Source organism: Gymnoscopelus braueri (assembly GCF_963280865.1).
Source record: "Gymnoscopelus braueri genome assembly, chromosome: 4".
NCBI lineage: Eukaryota > Metazoa > Chordata > Actinopteri > Myctophiformes > Myctophidae > Gymnoscopelus > Gymnoscopelus braueri.
In genome coordinates, this window is record NC_137605.1 from 5649125 (window position 1) to 5669864 (window position 20740).

The window sequence follows — 20740 nt, forward strand, 5'->3', positions numbered from 1 at the left end:
TCATTTAACAATAGCGTCCTCGAAGCAGACAAAACCACGGGAAGATATTCACATTTTAACTTGCTCTTTCATCATAGAAACAAGTGGGCTTATAACCAAAACGATCCATGTTCTCTGGGAGAAGTGGTGTTAGTGTTCCGTGTAGAAATATTGTTCGTGGGAATGAAAACATAAGCGCACCACCGGAAGTGATGCGCTGAAGGCAGACCAAAACCCTGGTTTCCTTGCGCACGTGTGCTACGTCGACTTCCGCCCAGAGCCAAGTGAGATAGTAAAAAACAGCAGAGGGCGCTGTTTTTCCTTTTCATTTGGCGATGGGTTCCCAGATTGAGGGGAGGGAAGCCGGGCGGGGAGGAGGGTGATACTGGTCATTGCATGTACTCCTACCGGCTGGGACGGCACCTGTCAGCGGGGAGTGTTGGGCGGGAGGAGTAGGACGGAGGCCCTACGTCCTCCCGGTGGGGGCTCCTCACTGGCAGGTGAGTCATTAGGATACGACAGCAGTGACAACACAGACATGTGTGTGGGGAGGAATTAATTGGCATACAAACTAAATTGGGGCGAAAAAGGGGTAAAAAAATAATTGGCTACTCTAAATAAAAAATAAAAAGTATTATATTAGTATTATGTTTGTCATGCTCAAGTGTGTGGTAGTGCAAACAAATGCATTGGTTTTGTTTTTAATTTGCAATTAATCAACGTTTTATTACATTTTTGGCGTGTACCTGTATCCCTTCTTCTGTCTCTTATAAAGACAAAATAAAATAAAAAAATATTTATATACAAAAGCAAATAAAAATAAAAAAACGGAACAGACTTACTGTTTGTTACACTGTATCCATGTGTCTTTGTCCTTGCCACAGTTTCCCTTCTCCGTCCCTTCGATGTTCAGCTTCTCGTAACAGAACTTGTCTGCAGCAGTGGCCTCTAGTGGTGAACAAAGCACACAGCTCTGAGTATCACTGGTGTCGATGACGATCAATGCATTGATCGTGCGTGTGCAAAGGCAACACTACTTTAGTGTATTTTAACCACATGAACACTAGCATCCCTATTCTCGGGGCGAACGTTCAGCGAAAATAGCAGATCAACAAGCTCACAACACGACAGTTTGTGACCTTGTAGATCAGTTATTTTCGGCGAAGGTGTATGAAAAAAAGAAGCGGGCCAAGTATGTACGGTTTAAGTGGTTAAACAAACAGAACATCAGCATAAATAATAATAATAATAATCTGCGTACTGTTTTGCAAGATCACAAGATCAATGTTTTGGTCAGCTAAAGATTTTAATAAAAAATATGAAATAATACACTCCTGTGCAACCATTTCAAGTCATCTTTTAATAAAGAAACAGAACAGAACAGAAGAGATGATGCAGCAGGCATCAATATAAAATATGTCAATACATCTGAACAGAAGAGAGTAGAAGGCACTGAAGGGAAAATAAACAGACTTAAAGACCATGTAATACCCTCACTGCGTTAAATGCAGTAAGGATATTTAACACGTTGAAGGAATATCCAAGGTACTTTTGACACTTACTCTCTCCCCAGATGTACTTGCACTGTCTGTCTTTGGTTTTACACCTCCCGTTGAAACAGCGACCCTGCACAGAGACACACGGATGTTTCACACATAACGGGCACTAGTGTTGACAGCGTCTTTATTATGTCAGTGGTTCTCAACCTTTTCAGACCCCGCAAATAATCACATTTGAACTGGGGACCCCCCACCCTGACAAGCACTTGGAATTGTAGGAGTTGGGGCATTACATTTTGTTTGACTCGGTTCCACAGATAAATGATGTGAAAATAGCCAATCTACATGCTCACAACGCCTCGCAGCGCGAGGCGTTGTGAGCATGTAGATCGGCTATTTTTAACATTTGCCTCTAAATGTTGTATAATGTATTGTGTTGATACTTTTGATGCAGTAATGGTCTTATTTTTAATTATGGTTATTATTATTGTCTCCGCCAGGCCGAAGCCGTGGCCGAGACTATGTTTTGTACCCTTACAACGTCCGTCCGTGTGTGTGTGTCCGTCCGTCCCGCCTTCTGTCTGTGAACAGCTAATCTCCGGCACCGTTGGGCCGGGCCACAGCTAAACAGTGCACACTCACTCCCTGGATGCCAGAGCAGAACCTCTGCCCACACTTTTCACATGGGCCTGTTATGGCGCCACCAGGAGGCCGATTTTTGCAAAAGGAAAATTGAAAGTACTCCTACAGATTTTGTCATCATCACGCAAATCGGTACACAGTATCTAGTGTATAGTCATTAAACGAAATGGGGGTTTCAGATTTTTTTTTTCCTGATTGGCTGAGATTGGCTTCCAAAGTTTGCAGGAATGCTCAGTTTTGAACAAAAATGCCTCAAATCACGAACACAGCGTGCGATTTCGGTGACATTTTGCACGCACATTCTCACTGAGCAGAGGAAGAAATGCCACTTGAATGCCACTGATTTAAATCAGCCTCATGGTGGCGCTACTGTATAACAGGCCGATTCGTGTTTTTACCTGTAACTGCGCCGATCTGTGTAAAACTTTGTATGTGCACTCCCTAGAGGCCAAGGAAAACCCTTTGCCCTGCATTTTTGTCTCCGCCAGGCCGATTTTTCTAAGCTTATTTTTTTTACTTTTGATGCCTTTATTGATAGGACAGTAGGCTGACAGGAGATGGGGAGAGAGATGGGGAGTGACACGCAGCAAAGGTCGTTGGGATCGGGACTCGAACCCGTGACACGCTGTCAGGCTACACTGAGCCTATAGGTGCCCGGACCGCTACGCCAATCGGTACACATGATCTCTCATATGATCAAGACGGATCGGTGTGATTTTTGTGGCCCGTTTTGAACAAAATGCTGCAAATCATGAACGCAGCGCCCGATTGCGGTGAAACCTTGCACGAACATTCACACTACGCTGAGGAACAAATGCCACCATTTCAACGTTGCCCTAATATAGCGCCACCAGGAGGCCGGTCGATTTTTTGCACATCTTTTTTTTTTCTAAATTACTCCTACACATTTTGTCCAAACATCACACAAATCGGTACACATTATCTCCATAGCCTAACGGAGACTCCGCAGGTCATCAAATAATTTACTTAGGAATGTGACAAAAACCAAAAGATCTCAAGACTTCATGGGGTGTAATTGATAGAAAATATGATTTTTTTTGGGGAGTGAACTATCCCTTTAAGCTAATCATCTGGGGAGGACCCCCCAAAATCATTTGGGGACCCCCCCTGGTTGAGAACCACTGCATTATGTCACCTCACTGGCACATTTTGTCAGCAGATATACGGCAGGTGATGCTGTAAACACCTGATGAACTCACCTGGTCCTTCTCACAGGTGTAACCATCCATCTTGTGGACATTTGGTGGACACTGTAACACAAAAAGACGGTTCCTAAGTCACACACAGTCGCTTGTCGTTCGCGGCCCACCCATCGGACCACTTAACACATTCGGCTACCGTGTTATCTTAACACATCGACCGCCAGAGGTTAATCTCATAATGTACTCACCAGTGCCAAGGTGTTTTTGTTGTTTTTTTGTTTTTTTCGCCATAGATCTTGTTAAAATCCTTAAGATTGAGCCGTACACGGTCTGTTTACATCCGCGACATCTCAACGTATCTCCCAGTGAAAATCACGTGTCAAACGGGGCATCCATGTTGTAGTTAGAGCGGATTACGTTAAACAGTGAAATGCGAGGAGAAAAAACTACAGGAAGAGAATTGAGTTTCAGTTTCGTCTGTAGAATGGGAGCGGACGTGATCGTCAAAACCGGATCCCAAATAATTCCGTTTCCGGTCATCAAACCGGAAACGGAAGTGGATCAAAAACATTCAGTTTTTAGCGCGAAAAGACCGTGGACCGTAGGGCTACGGTCTCGGCGCTTAACAGTTGGATTTAACGGACCGTAGGACTACGTTCTTGGCGGTTAATGTGTTAATGATCAATCATTCGATTGCGTTCCGGCTTGGATCAGTGGAGTTAAAGTACTATACTATAATTTCCTATTTATTGGTGTCACAATGGAAACCCATTTTTGGAGGTCTTAAAGAAAACATACCATGACATTTCTATTACATACATTTTTATATTAATGTTATATTATCAATACAATCTTAGTGTTTTGCCAATTATTTGGGGTTAGGGTCTTCATCCAGCAGCAGCAGACTTAAGGTCTAACATACAGCTACAGCCACACAAGCAGAAAAAGGACATTTCATTTGATACAAGTGCTCCCAAAAATATATATTATTTGTGTTATGTTGCAGTTTTTCACATTGTCTATCTTGGGTGGAAATAAAAAGCCCTTGTGAACACCAGTGGAGCGTGGTCTATTCTGCCTCAGAACAAAACCATTTAGGAACGCTTATAGTAACTGAATATATATTTTAAATGCTATCTTTTGTTACGTTTTGATTACACAATACTTACCTTTTCAATCCTGCAGCTGACAAACAATCCAAAGAATAAAAAAACTAAAACTAAACCTAATAAAAAACGAACTAAAACTATTAGCATTTTCCAAGATAAAAACTAGCAAATCCGCTCTAAAAACGAATAAAAACTAACTGAATATATAACCTTGCTCCGGAGCTTAGGGATTTTTTTCTTCTTCATGTTGCAAGATCCTTGCACTACAATACCGTACATAACCAGTTTAGCGCTATCGTCCGTGCCCAAAATCCTGAAAGGGGCGTCAACAAGTGTCATTTGGTAGCGGCGGACATCTTTGAGGGGTATAAAACAGGTTGACTTAACATTGCACCCCACAAGTATGTCTGCAGCTACTATGCCACGCCCCCCCCCCCCCCCCCCCCACGTTGGCACGCACTATAGGGCATAAAAAGATACCACTGCATATGATCCAGCTCACAAATGCGATCCTGATACAGTACCTGTGTTGTTTGCAATTCCAAGACAAATGGCCCCCCGAGTACCCGTGTGTCTCAAAGGATAGGAAGTCAGTGTCTTTGTTAATAAACAGGTCAGGTTTCACACTGGGGATGTTTGCAGTTAGTTCTACCTGGCTGGAGTTTCCTGTGCAGTTCTCTGGGATGTCGCAGTCATTCACCGCATCTCTGCACACCACACCCATGAACTCCATCTGCACACAACACAATATTATACTTATTACTTATACCAGTGATTCTCAACCTGTGGGTCGGGACCCCCAGGGGGGTCCCCACATGACAATTTAAGGACTTTGAATACTTTTTTAAAAACCAAAAAAGAAAAGGAGAAAAAAAGAAAAGAAATAGACCATTACTGGATCAAAAGTAATCGACAAACTATACTATAAAAACTGGTCAAACATTGGCCAAAAACTAATAAGAGCCATAAGAGGCAACATTTTTTTAAATGGCATTTTTCAAAACGGCCTTTTTCAAAATGGCATTTTTCAAAAACTTTTTTCAAAACTTTTTTCAAAACTTTCTTCAAAACTTTCTTCAAAACTTTTTTCAACATTTTTTCAAAATTTTTTTCAAAACTTTTTTCAAAACTTTTTTCAAAACTTTTTTCAAAACTTGTATCTGTGGAACCGAGTCAAACTAAATGTAATGCCTCAACTCCTACATTCCAAGTGTTTGTCAGGGTGGGGGGTCCCCCAGTTCAAATACGATTATTTTGGGGGGTCGCGGCCTGAAAAGGTTGAGAACCACTGACTTATACAACAGCCAAAGATGTGTTCCAAATGTGTCGTTTATTTCCATGAACCACATTAAACCTGGTGTCCTTATTATTCTAGTGACAGGGGCTGTGTGTGTGTGTGTGTGCGTGTGTGTGTGTGTGTGTGTGTGTGTGTGTGTGTGTGTGTGTGTGTGTGTGTGTGTGTGTGTGTGTGTGTGTGTGTGTGTGTGTGTGTGTGCTGCTACCTGACAGTTGTTGCAGCAGAGTCCATCGCTGCACTTGGAGCCTTGCGTCAGAGTGCATCCCTTACAACAGCTCTCTCCTTCTCTGGCACACTCCTACAAAACACACACACGCACACACACACGTACACGCACACGTACACGCACACACACACACACACACACACACACGTACACGCACACACACACACACACACACACACACACACACACACACACACACACACACACACACACACACACACACACACACACTTCCTCTTATCACAAACCATTTTTGCAATACTAATTCTACAAGTACAACTACTAGTAATGATAATGCAAATAAATATCGTTTCTGGTAACAATAATGTTACCAAAAAACACAAAGAGCCAGCCCTCTAAATGTATACTAGCGCAGTGGTTCTCAAAGTGGGTCGGGAGGGACATTTGGTGGTCCTTGAAAGGTGGTCCAAATGGACCATTACAGGTGCGTAACTCTGAGAGTGTACAAACGGAAGCAAATGGACCCATAGGGTCCATTTGGTTCCGTTTGTACACTCTTAGCCTCGATCTCCAGGCTTTTATTGTTTAGTTTTGCTAAAAAATAAAAGCGTGGAGGAGCGCGTCGGTGTACCCGGTATAGGAAGTGTTTCATTTCCCCAACCAACCAGAGTGCAGTGGGCGTCGCTCGTAATATTGTGTTAACGGGGCGGGGGTTGACGGACAGATCGGTGAACCAATGGGATCAGGCGCAATCTCTCCGCGCCTCTATTTACCCGCGCCTCTATACACGAAAACAGGAGCACTAGTGCAGCCTAGTACACTCTCAGAGTTATGGGGGGGTCCTTGAAAATAAACATTTTGAGAACCACTGTGCTAGTGGACTCATAATGTGCCACACCGTAGCAAATCAGTGTCATAGATATTCTGAAGAAAACCTGGAGACAGTTGGGTCTTAACACAAAATCTTAAATTTGCCACAGACAAGGACAAGGATCATGTCCATGTACAGTACGCACATACTGTATTGATGACCCCTGCATGGTATAGGTCCACAGGGAAAGTAAAGTCTGCACTAGGGCTGGTAACATTCCTCAGAAATGGTATTCGAATGTTGGTCTTAAAAATTGGCAGATATTCGAATATATTCGAATATTATTATTATAAAAATAAATATATATATTTTTTTTATTATGTTTATTTGACAGGGACAATACAAAAAACAATGTATTAAGTGCTCGGATCCAATAAAACATATATTTTGTTTGTTTTTATAACTTGATACATAGTTTTTTGTATTGTCCCTGTCAAATAAACATAAAAAAATGTATGATCAAATCGAATATTAATGTTCATATTCAAATATACATATTTTCCCCATATTCGAATATTGAATATTTGTTTACCAGCCCTAGTCTGCACAGAAGAACACAGTCGGTTTCAATTGCAACGTTCCAGTTGACAGGCCAGCCTGGTGATATAGGCGGTGCTCAGGCCTTGTTCAGCAGTCTGACGGTAGCCGGGTGCACGCACGCACACACACACACACACACGTGTGCACGCACACACACACACGCACACGCACACACACACACACACACACACACACACACACACACACACACACACACACTTCCTCTTGTCACAAATCATTTTTGCAATACTAATTCCACAAGTACAACTACTATTATTATTACACGAGGAATCACTGGCGTAGGGTGGACTCTAATGTTGACCGGGCAGGATCTGTATCCCCCCCCGGAATTCAAAATGTACTTGAGTAAAGTATAAAAGTATTTGCATCAAAATGGAAATGAAACACTCGAGTAAAGTACAAATGCCTCAAAATTGTACTTAAGTACAGTACTTGAGTAGTACTTACTCACCTCTGTAATTTAATTCATGAATCCCAGGATCCATTTTCTTTTGGACTCCTTAAGTCATGATCTGACAGTAGCCTATGCTTCCTACAGACTACGATACTTAACAGGTTACACTTGGACCATTGTAATGCAGGAGGCGGCAGCTTTAGCTTAGTAAAAGGTGCGAATGGGGCAGCCAATGTATCACTGCAGTAACGTGAGCGTCGCGGCCGGCGGCTGAGTCTATTGTCGTCGGAGCAGAATTATTTTTTCTGTCGAATCTTGCCCAGGAGTTTGAGCAGCTAGACAGGGCAGGCCGGGTCTTTACTGACCGGGCCATGGCCCCAGTGGCCCTTATGACGCTTCGCCACTGCCAGGAATGCCAGCCGTGGCCATTTAACACTTCCTGCTCCAAGAACTAATCTCCTCAAACACACAGTTATGTATAGAGATCTACATAATTCTGGAACTGTTACATCTCACACAAAATATATTAACATTCAAGATAGCTTTAACGACACACTTGTTGCAGCAGACCACATGACCAGAATCGTAATCTTATGTTGTATGTAATGTAATTATGTATTTTTCATGTTTATTATATTTGTATGCATCTTATATGGCCCCCAGGAAGACTAGTGGAGATCCATTCAGTAAACAATAAACTAGTAACGATAATGCTTATAAAAATGTCATTGTGACGTCATCATGACCTCATCGTGACCTCATCAAGAGTGTTCATAAGCCACCGCGGTCCCAGGGACCAATCAGATTCCCACTTCAAACCCCGTGACTCCATGTCAGTGCTCCGCTCTCAAAGCTCTTTCAGAGCGTCTGTCTAAGAAAGGAGAGGGAAGAGAACGACACCAAGCTAGTGTTTCTGAGAAAGAGGCAGGGAGTATCTGCTCTGAAGAGAGGCTATATGGCTGAGAGGAATAAACACTACGATAAGGAAAGGGTAGAGCACCGGAGGGCGCTCTGGGACAGCTACCAGAAAGAGTCACAGTTCCAGTGCGCACTGGACCAGATCAAGGACGAGCTGAGAAAATGTCGGATGGAAAATGAAATTGTGGTTCAGAAGGAGGAGCAGATAATCGGCCTCAAACAGACTATGGCGCAGAGGCTTGTCATGTATGATAAGGAAAGGGAAGAGAGGAGTTGCAATGAAAAGAAGCTTAAGGCCGAGTGCCGGAAGGTGCTCTCTGAGAACTATCAGATAGACCAACAGCTCCAGATCGCACTGGATCGCCTCAGGACTTTGATTAAGAAGGAGAAAGACAAAGACTCAGAGATAAAGATCCTCAAAGAGAACATCGCCGAGAGGAATAACATGTGGGAAAGGGGAAGGCACGACTGGACTAAGAAGGAAAGGGGGATGAAGGAGGAGCACACGAAGACGTCCTCGGAGAACTCTCAGAAGGAAGTACATCTCCAGAGAGCGCTGGACCACACCAGGGAAGAGCTGAGGACACTTCGGGAGGAAAACAATGCTTTGATCAAGAAGAACACGGAACTCCTTGGTAACCTGAACCACGTCAAGGAGATTCACGATACCCAGCTGACTATCAGGAGACAATGTGATGAGGAGATGAAAGTCATATTGGAGAATTACACAGAAGAGTAAAGAAGCTGGCTGGAATATGGGTTATTAACTGCACCACTCCCACTTGGGACAAAAGTTGCAGTTATTTTTTGTATGTATTAATATTAGTAGTGGTTTTTTGTTTCGTTTTTTTGTCAGGCTTTTCTGCCTTTATGATAGTTATGCTTGTGTCCACACTGGCAGCTACAAAGCTATACAAATACAAAGGTGAGTGGAAAGGGTTAAACAACACTTAGTGGTTTTGTATTTTTCTCGCGGCGTTTGAAGGCAGCTCACTAGATTCTGTAGCAGCTGCAAACGTTGGGCATCACTTTGTATCTTCATGTCTCTGGATTTCACTGGAAATGAATGGCAGCCTGTAGCTTTGTATCTTCATTTCTCTGGTTTCCATTGAAAATGAATTGCCAAGGGTGGCGCAGTCGGTGGCGCTGTCGCCTCACAGCTAGAAGGTCCTGTGTTTGATTCCCGCCTGGGACGCTGTGGGCGCCGGGGGCGTGTTCTCTCCTCGGCTTCATCAGCGCCCATACCCTAGGTGGGGTTGGTGAAAAGGCCTTTCTGTTTTGCGTGTTCTCCACGTGTCTCCTAGGGTAGGTAATACCCTCACAAAGTAATCCTGGTCGCTATACCGCCTCCCCCATGACAGCCGGGGCGCCTGATGGAGGGGAAAGGAACTGGTTGGAATAACGTGTTCCTTCCACGCGCTACGTCCTACCGGGGAAACTCCCCCCTGTCAGGTGATCAGAAGGTTAGTTGGCTCTCATGCATTGAATGCTCGGCCCTGGGCTCCCTAGGCTGTTGGGGGGAGTGTAGCGTAGGGGTAGTATCACTTAGAAAATTGGCACCGGGTGAAAAAGGGTAAAAAAAATCGTAGGATAAAAGAAAAAAAGAAAAAAAAGAAAATGAATAGCCTGAAGCTTTGTATCTTCATGTGGCTGGTTTCCATTGGAATGGTAGCCTGTAGCTCTGTGTCTGGCAGTGTGAACACAGCATCGCGGCGTAGAGAGAGACAGGAAACAGGGTGCAGAGAGAGACAGGAAACAGGGTGCAGAGAGAGACAGGAAACAGGGTGCAGAGAGAGACAGGAAACAGGGTGCAGAGAGAGCGGGGGAGTGACATGCAGTGTCTCCAATTCTGCATGGGTGATCCGTGCTGTACAGCAATGGTTCTCAAAGTAGGGCCCAGGTGCACACATAGACATGAAAGAGGGCTTGAGCCCCTGCCCTTTTACCCGTCGGTAAAAAAGTGCCCTCTCCAGAGTGGGAAAAAAAAAAAGAAACGGCAGTGGATGTATTGGATGCAACTCAAAGTGAACTTTCTTCAGATATATAGTTTGTTGCCGTACGACCTTCCTAGCCTGTGTTATTAAAGAAAAACGGGCGACAATGGCCAAAACTGGCCATTTTCAAGATGTTTTGGCCATTATCTCTGGAACGGAAGGTCCAATCTGCTCAGTTCAAAGGGTTGGGTGGGTTGGGTGCGTGACTTTAAGGACATTAAGCACGCAATGATGCCTTCTCGGATTTTTGGGGTTTCACGGCCTAAAAGTATGGTAATTGTTCGTAAAAGTCCAATCCAATAGGTGCACTTTTGAAATTCCAGCCCCTGCCTCTTCAAATCCCTCTGCAGGTCCATGCCTTTGACTTGTGTAGTGGATAGATTCCTCAGGTTATAAACATAGTCAATTTGTCCCAGTTGAAGTGATGGAAGAAGGTTCTAGCCACAACACATGTAAATACAATTTCTCCGCCACCGAGCATATCCAAACTTCATACAAACATAGATGTTTTTGAACACAAAATTAAACTACAACTTCTGATCCTGTAACAGTTAACTGTGGGATTTCCAGAGGTCACAAAAACGGTCCAGCCGTCCTGGGAATCGAACCAGGGACTTTCTGTCAGGCATCCACTCGGCTATCAGGCGCCCACGACTTCCGTCACTGCTGTGGTCAACGCATTTAGGACATCTTTCAAAACACTTTTCTAGTAATCAGCACAACACGTAAGCAGTTCCTGGTTCTAGACCACTGTTTCTCAACGTCTGGACCACCAGGGGTCCAGATGGAGGGTTATGGGGTTTGTAACTCTGTGAGTGTACAAAACGGGGGAAAAAATTATCTTTGAGACCTCAATCTACTCAAATTCACACTGAGAATTTGAGTAGATTGCGGTCTCAAAGACCTTACGGGTCCATTTGGTTCCATTTCTACACTCTCGGAGTTACAGACCCTGTAAGGGTCCATTTGGTTCCATTTCTACACTCTCCCATTTAGACCTGAGGCCGATTCTAAAAACGCCTTCTAAATCCTGACTTAAGTTTTCTGAGAAAATATTTATTCAAAAATTACTACAAATGTATGTATTTACCCCAACAGGGGTTCCTGTCCTCAAAGGTATAGTTACAAATAGGGGTTCCCGTAAGGGTCCATGTGAGCCCAAACCTGACATTGAGAACCAGTCTAGACCAGTATAAGAGAGTTCTGAAGCACCTGCAACCAGTTCTCCTGGGCAACCCGTCTACCTGTGATGTAACCCATGTAACTGTGATGTCATGATGATGTCATACTGTACTCACCGCAGGGCTGCCACAGTCACACTCCTCCCCTGGTTCCACGAAGCCATTCCCACATTCTGGTGGGTCCAGCAACTAACACAACACACACACACACACACACACACACACACACACACACACACACACACACACACACACACACACACACACACACACACACACACACACACACACACACACACACACACACACACACACACACACACACACACACACACACACACACACGTTACATTTTCAGTTTTATTAGCAGACATACATTTACATTGGCAAAGCAAGTGCCAAAATAAAATCTATTTAAAAATTAAGAAATGTATGTACAATTAAAGGGAACACAGCAATGTGTAAACAGAGCTATGTCACGTTGCAACCTGGACAAAACTAGATTACAAAAGCACAACATGTTGTGTGCGTGTGCGTGTGCGCGTGTGCATGTTTGTGTGTGCGTGTGTTTGTGTGTGTGTGTGTGTGTGTGTGTGTGTGTGCATGCACACTTGTATTACAAATATAAGTTTGAGAAATGGTTGTTTTATGGTAAAAAAAATATGTTTGAGTTAGGCATGTCGCGCCGAGTTATATACTTTGTATATGACTCGGTTTAGGGTAAAAATGGCATTTATAAAATTGCCATCCTAAGATGTTGATGTCCTTGCAGGTATTGTAATGTGAACCTGTGTGTGTGTGTGTGTGTGTGTGTGTGTGTGTGCGTGCGTGCGTGCGTGCGTGCGTGCGTGCGTGCGTGCGTGCGTGCGTACCTTGAGTGGTTTGTTAAAGAGACAGGCTCCACCTCCAGTGTGCAGGAAGTTGAGGTATTCCTCCACATTACAGTCTGAGAACCTCTTGGGCAGGTAGAAACTAGACACACACAAGCACAACGTTACACACTGCTGACCACACACACACACACACACACACACACGTACACACACACACACACACACACACACACACACGCACACGCACTCACACACACAGCAACCATTATTTTGTCTGTGATGTGTATATATAAATTAACATCATGTCAAATGCTAAGGTTAAATGATATTTTCAATGAATGACAAAAATAGCCTCTCAGTGAAACACTCTTTGTTCTGTTGAAAACGTGTAGTTCTACTAAGAAATCCCACTATAAAGCGATAGGATATATATACATTACTGATATAAAAGGCAGTTTGGCCCGTCAGAAGTAATAGGCTCTATCTATGCACAGCGGCCATATTGAAAATAAATAGGGCCTCTTCCTTACTTCCTTCACAGGTGTTGCCAATGGTATACTAATGAGGGTACCTGGACCCCACTTTGAGACCCTGTTTCCAGGGAGCCAACATGCACAATATCAACGCCCACTCTGTTTGACCAGAATGGTCACTTAATTAGTATCATTGGTAACACCTGTGAAGGAAGGAAGTAAGAGGCCCAATTTCTTTCCAATATGGCTGCTGTGCATGGAGCCTTTTGCCGTCGCTTCAAAATGACGCTGACAAAGCGAGGAGCGTTCCCATTCCTTAAAGCGAAATCCGATCGATTCCTACGTCCTCCTCGCCTCTCCTCCTCGCTTCCTCGCTCGGAGGCGGGGCTAGAGCTCGTTGAAACGAGTACGCACGGATGGAACTTTGAGTATATTTCTCATGAAATATAGTTTCATCAGGGAGCCTTCAATACAGCAATGTGCAGACAGAGCAACTTTGGCAACATAGAAGACATGTTTGTTGTCTACACACACACACACGCACGCACACACGCACGCACGCACGCACGCACGCACGCGCGCACAAACATTTTGTTCCCAGTGCCTGATGAATCCGCCAGCTGGATTTTGCCAGAACAAGCTAAGTGACGTATCTGTCCTATCCTTGTTTATATAATCCTTGTCTTCCACCCCGGAATTGAAGTTAGGAACAAACAGGAAGTAACAACGGCAAACAAAAACAAATCCCACAGAAGAGGAATGAGCTCAAACATCCTAACTGGACATTGATACCTCTTGTGTAAAAAAAACACAGCTCAATGGTGGAGTTAGGACTTTAAAATGCTCTCCACAAGCCCACAGACACATAATGCATGCATCGCATGAATACACACACACACAAACGCACACACGCACAGTCGCACACACACACACACACACACACACACACACACACACACACTACACAGTGTCAGTGGTTTAGTAGTGTAGTCAGACATGCATGAAACCGAAGACTTAATCCGTGAACATGACAGAGGTGCTTTCTCATTGAATAACAGTGTCTGAAATACCATTGACATATGACATGTTTTTTTTGGCCCTCTGTGGTGTGTAACAATAGGGTTAGGGTTTCAGAATGGGAATGACATTGCAGACCGTTTCAATCGGTTAGTGATGGAGGAGGAAGGCGTAGTGATGAGACTATATAATAGGCGTTCGTTTTGTTTTTCAAAAGCACCCCCGTGCTGAACGATCACAACAACGGCGCGCGGCCAACAACAGTCATTCAATCGATAACATTTTGGTCTAAACGTAATCAGCAGGTGACTTCAGCCAACAACAAAAAGACTAAGACAGTAAATACAGAAGAACGAAGTACACACACAAAACGATGATGAAAAATGCAGCCCGCTGTTTTTAACCACCTCAACCCTGATAGTCTGGCATGGCCGGGCCACCTCTCATTTCAAACAGTTGATAGAATATAGCGAGTAGTCCAGCGTTATCGCCAGACAACTATTCCACAAGCGATATATAGAGTCTGGAACAACACCTCCCCGAAAGCCAAGAAATGGAAGCTGTCTTCTGTTCGTCATTTCCATTCAAAATATGTTTTAAAATATCTTTAATACATATTTTGTAATTCCCATTTCTGCTAAGCAGCAAGTTATAGGCTATAGCCTATGCTTTGATTGTTTTGATTTACAGTTGGACAAATTTACGTGACCGCAAAGACGAAACGGAAGTGTGTGTGTGTTGGGGAGGGATGGGGGGGGGGGGCAGATCACTTTCAGAGCTTCCGTGCTCCAGACTGTATGGCGACGGAAGCATTCGGAAAAGCGTAGGAGCCAACAGTCTGGCTCGCGAGACTAATAAGGGAACAGCTCACTCTCTGGGGCAGCAGCATGGCTAAACTTAGCTCTGGTCCGCAGCGTTAGAAGGAGTTCTATCTTAACGCTATGGGGCTTTCGGGCCTTTGCGCGGGCCGCGCACCACAGGCAGTGCACAGCCTCTCGTCTGTGGTTAAAAAAAAGAAAAAATACACTTTTGCTACTCACCAAAACAAAGCCTACTCATCTCAGTGGGAACACTCTGAGCCCCGCACCTCACGTCTAAAATACACTTTTTGGCCACAAAAGAAAATATTTCACCGGAAAGAAAAATCTGGTCAATAGAAAAGGGGGGTGGGGGGGGCAGTGGAGTAACCAAAAAAGATTTTTTTTTCCTTCCAGTGACCTGGCCAAAAAGTGTATTTTAGACGTGAGGTGGGAAGCTCAGAGGGTTCCCAACTTCCCACTAAGTAGAGTAGGTTTTCAACTCAAGCAGATATAAGACGAAGAAGCAAAAGCAGACGAGAGGTAGCCTGACACTCAGCCTGAATTTTCATGTCGTTTCACACCATTATTCAGTCTGAAAGCCCTCTCAATGCAGCGGAGTTCTGAGATGGGGGCGTGGCCAAAGTGGGACTCCACTATGAACCAACGCGATTGGTTCATACTGGATTGTCCCGATCCCGATTCGTCGTACAGATTTTCAACCGAGAAACACCCGCCTTCGAAAGCGTCACCAGACCCTGAATGCTAGGCAAAGGATTCAGGGGGTGGAGCCAGGCTAGACGAGAGGCTGCGCAGCCTGCAAAAGTACCATAGCGTTAAAGAGAACTCCTTCTAACGCTATAGGCCAGAGCTAGGCTAAACTGTGATTATGTGGGGACAGGAACAGAGGTTTTTTTCGGACTAATATTAGATCGAACTAAAATGTAAATGTTGTCTGAGCTATGTGCAATGTAACAATATAAACAAACATATGAAAAACAGACAGCTTCTGTCGGCTTAACGCTCTTCAGTCGCCATGTTTGTTTCCCCCGAGTATAGCAGTTTAATGTGGCAACCAGGCTTTCTTTCTGAAAAAGCAAGTCTGTTTTAATTTCAAGGACCATCATAACTCTGAGAGTGTACAAATGGAACCCCTATAGGAATCGTTAAAGGGAACCGTTACGGAAATGGACCGTTTAAAAGGGAATCATTCAGGAACCCCGAATAGTTCAAATCCTAAAGGATCCCCAACCCTCGTCATAAAAGGCAAATATTCTGTGAAAACAGACGAAGAGATTTGGTGGAGGAAAAAAAAAAGGACACGTACAGACAGACAGACCCCTGGGGGACCCCGGTCAACAAAGTATATAGGGTTTAAGTGGTTAAACATCGCTTTGTTCATAATGACTCAGATAAAGAAAGACGGAGGGGGCGGAGCATTGAGCCGCTGAGGCTGCAAATGCCATTGGATGAGACGGGAATAGGTTGTGATGACTGACAACCCTTCCTAGGTTGGTTGAGAGGGCACGAGCACCGTTGTATAACCAAGCGTGGGCTCACCTGCTGTCCCATTTGGGATTTTGAGGGGAAACGCAAAAGGGGTGTTTAAGGAAGAGGGGTGTGAACACACACACACACACACACACAAAATACACAAGACACGTTCGTGTGGACTTGCACACTTTCCAGCAAGCTTGCACATGTAGGTGTGAACACAGCACACGTATGCAGACAGACGTTGATATGATTAGAACACTTAACCCAGTAAGACCGGGAACGCATCTCTGTCATTTTTGAGTGGTGCCAGCCACTCCTACACTTGACTGTGTGTGTGTGTCCGTCCGTCTGTCCGTCCGTATGTTTGAGCACGGCCTCAACAGCTGCAGCTGATTGCAACACAAGGATGCAACCAGTTACACTAATTCAAAGGCACCACTCTCTTCACACTGGGTGTGATTTTTAGATTTCTTTTGGGATATTCAAAAATAGCAGATCTACAAGCTCATAGCGAGGCACCGAGTTCCGCGCTATGAGCTTGTATATCTGCTATTTTTGAAAAATCGTGAAAAAGTGTGCAAATCTTTGAATGCATATTTTTTAAAGCGAACATTTGTAACTCAAATCTTTGCCTCTGGGGGGTCCCTGGAACAAAACGTTTTGAGATGGGGGTCCGCGGTCAAATACGTATCTAAAAATGTTTTCTAAATCCTAACAGTATGTTGCTAGATCAGTGGTGCTCCAACCTTTCCATGTCAAGGACCACCCAAAATGTGTATTTGGCCGCGGACCCCCATCTCAAAATATGTTGTTCCAGGAACCCCTAGAAGCACAGATCTGAGTTAAAAATGTTCTCTTTAAAACACAAATTTTTCCAAAACAGATACATATATCTGCTATGTTTTTAATAGCCAAATAAATCTAAAATGACACATGATGCTTTCCCGGTCTAAATGTGTTAAAACACAAAAGATATCCAGAGGGTTATGTCATTATAACACGTTACAGTACATCACAACACATATATCACACCAAACAGTAAGGGCTGCAGTTATGTGGCCATAAAAGAAGTACATACTATTGTGTCAGCACCCGTAGGCAAATGTTATTATTATTTCGAAGTTGTGCAAGTGAGATGGCGTTCTTTAGAATGTCTAGTTATCCCATCAGGATGAAGCTGAATTTGTTCTTTAGAATGTTTAGTTATCCCATCAGGATGAAGCTGAATTTGTTCTTTAGAATGTTTAGTTATCCCATCAGGATGAAGCTGAATTTGAACACGTTTTGGCCAAAAACTACCATGACGTTTTTCATGAACAAAGCCAAAAAAATTACTTGACTCTGGTGACACCTAATGGTGATCTGGTGTAATTGCGTCCGCCTAGATCATCTAGTAAAGTTTATGGGAAATCATATTTTTGGACGTCAAATAGATAGAAATGTGTTTCTCTTCTGTGCTTTTCTGAAGTGATTTATCTGCACTTTACTGTGCAGATAAAGGAGTAGGGTTGCCAAACATCCCTTGAAATAAGGAATCATCCCTTGTTAGTAAAACCAAAAGACCCACAAATACAAAGGTCTTATGATGTATGTATGTATGTACAGTATGCATATGTTATGTTATGTTAGTTTGTTTGGGATATGGTTACATTTATTGTATGTCATAAACTGTTACTTTTCACATTTTTTACTTAAGTAAAAGTATCAATACTGCAATGTAGAAGTACTCTGTTAGTAAAAGTCCGGAATTAAAAATTGACTTGAGTAAAAGTACAAAAGCATTAGTATCAAAATGTACTTTAAGTACCAAAAGTAGAAAGTACTCATTATGCAGAATGTCCCATTTCACAAGTTTTCAAATGTATAAGAATCTTTGAAAATAGCAGATCTACAAGCTCACAATGCGTCGCATCGTGACGCATTGTGAGCTTGTAGATCGGGCTGAAGTGGGTAATGTTTTGTAATAATAATCAAAATCTACAAAGTAACTAGTAACTAAAGTTTTCAAATAATTGTAGTGGAGTAAAAGTACAACATTTGCTTCTGAGATGTAGTGGAGTAGAAGTGAAAGTATTGGAAATTGGAAATACTCAAGTAAAGTACAAATACCTCAGTACAGTACAGTACTTAAGTAAATGTACTTAGTTACTTCCCACCACTGGAAATAAGGGATGCTGGGCCGGATGTCCCTTATTAGAATTTCAGGTAGTTGACGACCCTCCCTACAGGAGAAACATGAGCCGCTGGTGTAAACGGTGACGACGTGGAGGAGTAACTTACCCAACATCGTCCATGATGCATCCTGACCAGCGGTCGTCACACTTGCACTCGCCTGCGGAAAACACAACGCCATCAGCTACGCACTGTAACGTCCCTTATGTGGGTCCATGCTTACGTTAACACTGTTAGATTAACACTGTGCCCAGCATATGTGTGTGTGTGTGTGTGTGTGTGTGTGTGTGTGTGTGTGTGTGTGTGTGTGTGTGTGTGTGTGTGTGTGTGTATATAGAGAGAGAGAGAGAGAGAGAGAGAGAGAGAGAGAGAGAGAGAGAGAGAGAGAGAGAGAGTGTTTAGTGATTGCTTGTACCATTGAGAATCCGCTTCTTGTCAGAAAAGATGCCAATATTTTGTCCAAGCGACTGGGCGAGGGTTATGGCCATCTCATCTGTCTTTCCATACTGTAGGGGAGAGAGAGAGAGAGAGAGAGAGAGAGAGAGAGAGAGAGAGAGAGAGAGAGAGAGAGAGAGAGAGAGAGAGAGAGAGAGAGAGAGAGAGAGAGAGACAGAGAGAGAGAGAGAGAGAGAGAGAGAGAAGACACACATTAAAAACCATTAGATATACTAATAATAATAGTAATAGTTTCTTGATGAGGTTAAGATAAGGATTATTTAAGAGGCTTAACTCTCTGTATAAAACTGGGTCTCACCTCGTTGACTCCGCCTCCTTTTGTGAGGGAACAAACTCCGCCCATATAGGAAGCCCCTCCCCAGCTGCTATGGAAACGATTCCCTCTGGTAAAAAAACAAAATGCTGTTAATATCCTGCTTCATCGTGTAAACACATTTAAATGTTAATGCTAAAACTTGAAATATAATCCACAGGGGGGCGATACCACTACCATTAAACTGAGCATCAGTGTTGGGCAGGAGCTTAGCTAGAAGTATAGCTAAGCTCCTAGCTGAACTACATTTCCCAGCAGCTTGTGGGCAGCTTCACTACTTTCACAATGATGTAGCGTTCAAGTAGTCCAGCTATTTGTTTAACCATGTAGCTGTGCAGCTCGACAAAAGCTACATCACTACGTCCCCAGTGTGGCACATCAACATAAAATATCACAACAGATCAGTTTAGAGTGCATCACATCAAAGAGAGAATTCTCCATCTCCATCCATTTGTAGCTTTTTACAGTCATGTCATAACATGTCCTCAGCCACACAACTGCATACACTGACTACACTACAAGTTACTAAGTAACTTCTAGTGTATTTGTCAACTTATTCTTTTAGTGTAGCTTAGTTGCTTTTTGTGAAGATTATCTAGTAGCTTAGATACAGTAGCTACATTTTTAAAGTAGCTCGCCCAACACTGTCTCTGAAATGCTGCTGAAGTTCTGACTAAAATGATGAGTAACATTCTCCAATGTGAAAACGACAACTCCAGTTCTGTTCATTTGAACATTGCTTCGACCACAGTGGTTGGTGCACTGTGCCAAGGAGAGCTTAAAGGAGTAGTTCACCCACAAAATTACGTATTTTTTTCATCAATTGCACACCCCATGAAGCACTGAATTAATGGATTCTGCTTTTGTTTTTGTCGCATTCCTAAGCCCATAATTTGATGACCGGGTGTATTTCCGGTAGGAGACTCAAAGTAGACTCAACTCCTACCGGATGCATTTAGCATCTTTCCGCCAGTAATGAAATTATTGGCTTAGGAATGCGAGGGAAAAAACATGAATTCAAGGCTTCATGGGGTGTGTAATTGATAGAAAATATGTCATTTTTTTGGGTGAACTACTCCTTTAAGTACAGCTCTCTTGTTCCCTATATAGGTCACTTTCAGTCTGATATATAAACTTTGGTCAATCTAAATTGCACCTGTTTTAATTGATGTTGATAAATCCTGTGATGTAATTTTCCTTTAAATCATGTTATTTTAGCTATTATTTTATTATTATTTTATATCGGTTGTGCTTTTAAGAGGGTCTCAGCAGGTTGGGGCGGGGGAATCCGTCCTCTAGTTCATTGAATCATTGGTTCTCAAAGTGGGGTCCGGGGACCCCCAGGGGTTCTTTGATGGAGTTCCAGGGGGTCCCCAGCTAATTGATG

General features: G+C 43.4%; 2 protein-coding genes across 2 annotated transcripts in view; one reads left to right on the plus strand and one right to left on the minus strand.

Moving 5' to 3' along the window:
* hs1bp3 (HCLS1 binding protein 3) overlaps positions 1-20740 on the plus strand; it is a 259964-nt gene that overhangs the window by 204612 nt on the left and 34612 nt on the right. The gene's annotated exons all lie outside the window — the stretch shown is intronic.
* The window catches only part of adam22 (ADAM metallopeptidase domain 22), a gene marked incomplete at its 5' end in the record, with an annotated part of 151043 nt that overhangs the window by 28697 nt on the left and 101606 nt on the right, over positions 1-20740 (minus strand). Inside the window, 10 exons of the mRNA XM_080427209.1 lie at positions 822-927; positions 1542-1605; positions 3341-3391; positions 5045-5125; positions 5895-5987; positions 11913-11984; positions 12668-12767; positions 18693-18744; positions 19000-19090; positions 19339-19423. Of these exons, the coding sequence (XP_080283335.1) occupies positions 822-927; positions 1542-1605; positions 3341-3391; positions 5045-5125; positions 5895-5987; positions 11913-11984; positions 12668-12767; positions 18693-18744; positions 19000-19090; positions 19339-19423 (795 nt within the window). The remainder of the gene's footprint in view (positions 1-821; positions 928-1541; positions 1606-3340; positions 3392-5044; positions 5126-5894; positions 5988-11912; positions 11985-12667; positions 12768-18692; positions 18745-18999; positions 19091-19338; positions 19424-20740) is intronic.